At 54.2% G+C, this 3693-nt stretch overlaps 1 protein-coding gene across 1 annotated transcript; it reads left to right on the plus strand.

Moving 5' to 3' along the window:
- The first annotated feature begins 321 nt into the window (after positions 1-321).
- LOC104448832 lies at positions 322-3061 on the plus strand. Its single transcript, XM_010062745.3, has 3 exons — positions 322-1031; positions 1155-1258; positions 2054-3061. Exons 1-3 carry the CDS (start codon positions 454-456, stop codon positions 2740-2742), a joined length of 1371 nt encoding a protein of 456 aa, XP_010061047.2. The 5' UTR covers positions 322-453; the 3' UTR covers positions 2743-3061.
- The last annotated feature ends 632 nt before the right edge of the window (positions 3062-3693 follow it).

Raw genomic sequence — 3693 nt, forward strand, 5'->3', positions numbered from 1 at the left:
CCAATCCGCCGCGGGGGTTAAACAGCTGCGACGTCACTCCCGTCGCGCCAGAAAGTATAACTGGCGAGCTGCAACCTCAAACGAGCGAGGGAATCAGGCATTCGAGCCGATCTCTGGACCGAGTCAAGCAGATGTCAAATCATCAACTCGGGTTGCAAAGAGCGCACTCGCCATCTACAAGACCAGGACCAGGTTAATCCAAAACCTAAAGTTAGAGAGACGGAGAGAGAAGGAGAGAGAAGGAGGAGTTAAAAATTAGAGGAAAAGAACAATAAACAAAGGGAGCCCACCACACCACCCACTTTTCCCTCCCCTTAAGACCTCTCTTGGATCTCTCCCCTCTCTCATTCGATCAAAGAGAGCCTTTGGAACGCCCAGCAACTTCCTCCTCCTCCTCCTCTTCTTCTTCCTTCTTCCTTTTTGTTCATCTTCATCTTCCACGGTTTTCTCTTCATGGCTCTCCTCACTTTCCTACCGGACAACTCCGCCAGCCACAAGCAAAAAACGCCCCCTCCTTCCAAACGCAAGCGAACCAAGCAGCACCACCCCCACGACGACGGGAAGCAGCACCAGCACCAGCACCAGCACCAGCACCAACGCGAGCAAGATCCAAAGCTAAAGCAAAAGCAAAAGCAAAAGCAAAAGCAGCCCGCACCGCCGCCGTCGCAGTCGTCGTGGGACCAATTCAAGAACCTCCTCACGTGCAAGCAGGTCGAGGGCTCCGCCGTCCACGACCCCTCCAAGAACAACAACAAGCCCGTCGGCTCCTCATGCAGCTCCATATGCAGCTTCCGGGACGTCGTCCACGGCAACACCCGCGTGGTCCACCGGGCCGACAACTCCCCCGAGAGCAGCTCCGTTGGCCAGGAGGCCGGCCTCCTGAGCCGGAAAGGCGGGGCCGGGTCCTCCTCCTCCCGGTCGCTGGGCGGGTCGACGAGATCCCATGGCGGCGGAGGCGGGTCGTCTAGGGGCATGCAATTCAGGAAGCTCTCCGGGTGTTACGAGTGCCACATGATCGTTGACCCCAGCAGGTAATTGCCGTGCGCACGCCAACGCGGCGACCAACCACCATACGATTTCACCTATCTTAGATTAAGTTTAGGCTCTCATATGGCGAATGACAAAGATGGTTTCGATTCGATCATCATCATCAGGTATCCACTCACGCCCAGGTCAACCATATGCGCATGCTCTCAGTGTGGCGAAGTCTTCCCCAAGCTCGAGAGCCTGGAGCTCCATCAGGCAGTTCGTCATGCAGGTATTTCTCCATAACCCTTTCGATAACATCTCTCGTTCTTGTCGAGTTTCGTTCCGTTTCCATGCCTAAATTCTCTTTCGCAACGAAAGCAGAAAGAGAACAAAAGGAATAGACTAACAAACTCGCCCGTTACCAAAGGATATTTTCCTTCCGCTTTGCTTCCATATGCGCGTTACCGGAATCGCTTTTTTGTCACCTTGTTCCATGCCACGATATCACATCAGAGAGCACCATTTTGCTACAAATCATAGTCTTTTCGCCCGGTCAAGGAAGATTGGTACTGATTAGGGCGGACCGCCTTTTGATGAAAAGCTTTGCCTCCCAATTAACCACCGCTTTATAGATCATTCCCTCCGTGAATCTTGCATTTTGCCAATATGGTGGAAGGCATCAAATCGCGAAATTGGGATATCTTTAATTATAATCACTTTTTGACATAAGCGGTCGATGGTGGACCGGAATTTTTTCTATTTTTCTCCTAAGTTGGGGAGGGACCATTTACTAGCTTTTACTACGCCTCAGTCCAACCCCCAGTGCCACAGCTGTCACGATGAGGACCGGAGGGATTGCCCTCTCGTTCTCTTACGTGGCGAAGCACCGTTGGTCGATACCCGCTTTATTCATTTCGTGCCCATCTGACTTTAATATTACTGGCACGAATCGTGACCCCACCGACGAGTTGGGGTAAAAATTGTTATTTTTTTGACGCCGCAGTTACTTTTTATTTTGGTGCGCGATTTTTACCCCCCACATTAATTGCGCATTTAATATATATTTAATATTTTCTCGGGGCAGTGTCCGAGCTGGGGCCGGAGGACTCGGGCCGGCACATCGTGGAGATCATCTTCAAGTCGAGCTGGCTCAAGAAGGACAACCCCATCTGCAAGATCGAGCGGATCCTGAAGGTCCACAACACCCAGCGCACCATCCAGCGCTTCGAGGACTGCCGGGACGCCGTCAAGACCCGCGCCCTCGCCAGCGCCCGGCGGAACCCGCGCTGCGCCGCCGACGGCAACGAGCTCCTCCGGTTCCACTGCACCACCCTCGCGTGCGCCCTCGGCTCCGGCGGCTCCACCAGCCTGTGCGGCTCCGTGCCCGGCTGCGGCGTCTGCACCGTCATCCGCCACGGCTTCCACGCCAAGTCGCAGGGCGGGGGCGGGGGCGGGGGCGGGGGCGGAGTGTGCACCACGGCCAGCAGCGGCCGGGCCCACGACTCGCTCCGGTGCGCCGACGGCCGGCGGGCCATGCTGGTGTGCCGCGTCATCGCGGGCCGGGTACGCCGTGTGGCCGAGGACGGGGCGGCGCCGCAAACGGGGGAGGAAGACGAGGCCGCGCCGGCGGCGGCGGCGGCGGCGGCTGCCGGGTCGTACGACTCCGTGGCGGGCCACGCCGGGGTCTACTCGAACATGGAGGAGCTGTTCGTGTCCAATCCCAAGGCCATCCTCCCTTGTTTCGTAGTGATTTACAAGGCGCTCGAGTCTTGAGAAAAGATCAGCGGACGACTCAATTGATCATCAACTTCATTTTGGCATTTGTTACAGGCGATTTCAATCAATCAAGCGTCAGCACCTAATCACGTAGGCGTAGCTAATGGACACGGTTGGGTTTCGGTCGTCCATTCACTAACTTGTATATATTAAATCAACGTCGTCCTTGCGTTTGGCATATGTAATGTCGAGTCATTAGGAACTCCACCTTTTCAATTGTTTACTTAGGATCTTGTGTACGAGGTCTCAATGTTGTCATTTCGATTGTCGTATCAAAACTTTTTGTGACAATGTGAAACAGAGTGATTATGATTAACCGAGTTTTCCTTGATGGTTTCCCATGGAGTCACGCCTTGGCGTTGGTTTGTTTAGTGACCGCAGCTCAACTACTCTAATTAGAAAATTAATTTAAGGATTATGCCCCCATTTTGTGAAGAGATTAGCGAGGGATTTAACAATGATCAGATGGGGTTAAAGATCATCAACCATTTCGTGGGACGAACGACGGAAGAAGACAGCATGTAATGCGGGCACGGCAACTGCCGCTTTCAGCGAGGAGGTTGCGATTTCGCACTCACCCTTCGAGCGTCCCGTCCGCACGCGTCGTAACCCGAGCGGCCTTCGGTTCGATTCCACGTTTCGGCAGACCAGAGCAATGAATGGCCACGTGACGCGAGCTCCGTCTTATAAAAACCGCCTCGAAAGCAAAGGACGCAAGAGGAGGGAGCGGGATCGGTTGGCCCGCACGCATCGAAGACTTTTGACCGAGCATAAAGAACAAATTGCCGATGTGGGGAGAGCTTCTCATTTCTCCATTCGTTTGGACCTTCGAGACGGATATTTATATTTTCGACACGTATGTCATTGGTGACGTCACCGATTAAGATGGAGGGACGGCGTTCGGATGCAACGGCGGGTCGGGTGGGTTCTTTTGATTGTTGGCTGTGG

This window comes from Eucalyptus grandis, chromosome 6 (assembly GCF_016545825.1).
Source record: "Eucalyptus grandis isolate ANBG69807.140 chromosome 6, ASM1654582v1, whole genome shotgun sequence".
Taxonomy (NCBI): Eukaryota; Viridiplantae; Streptophyta; class Magnoliopsida; order Myrtales; family Myrtaceae; genus Eucalyptus; species Eucalyptus grandis.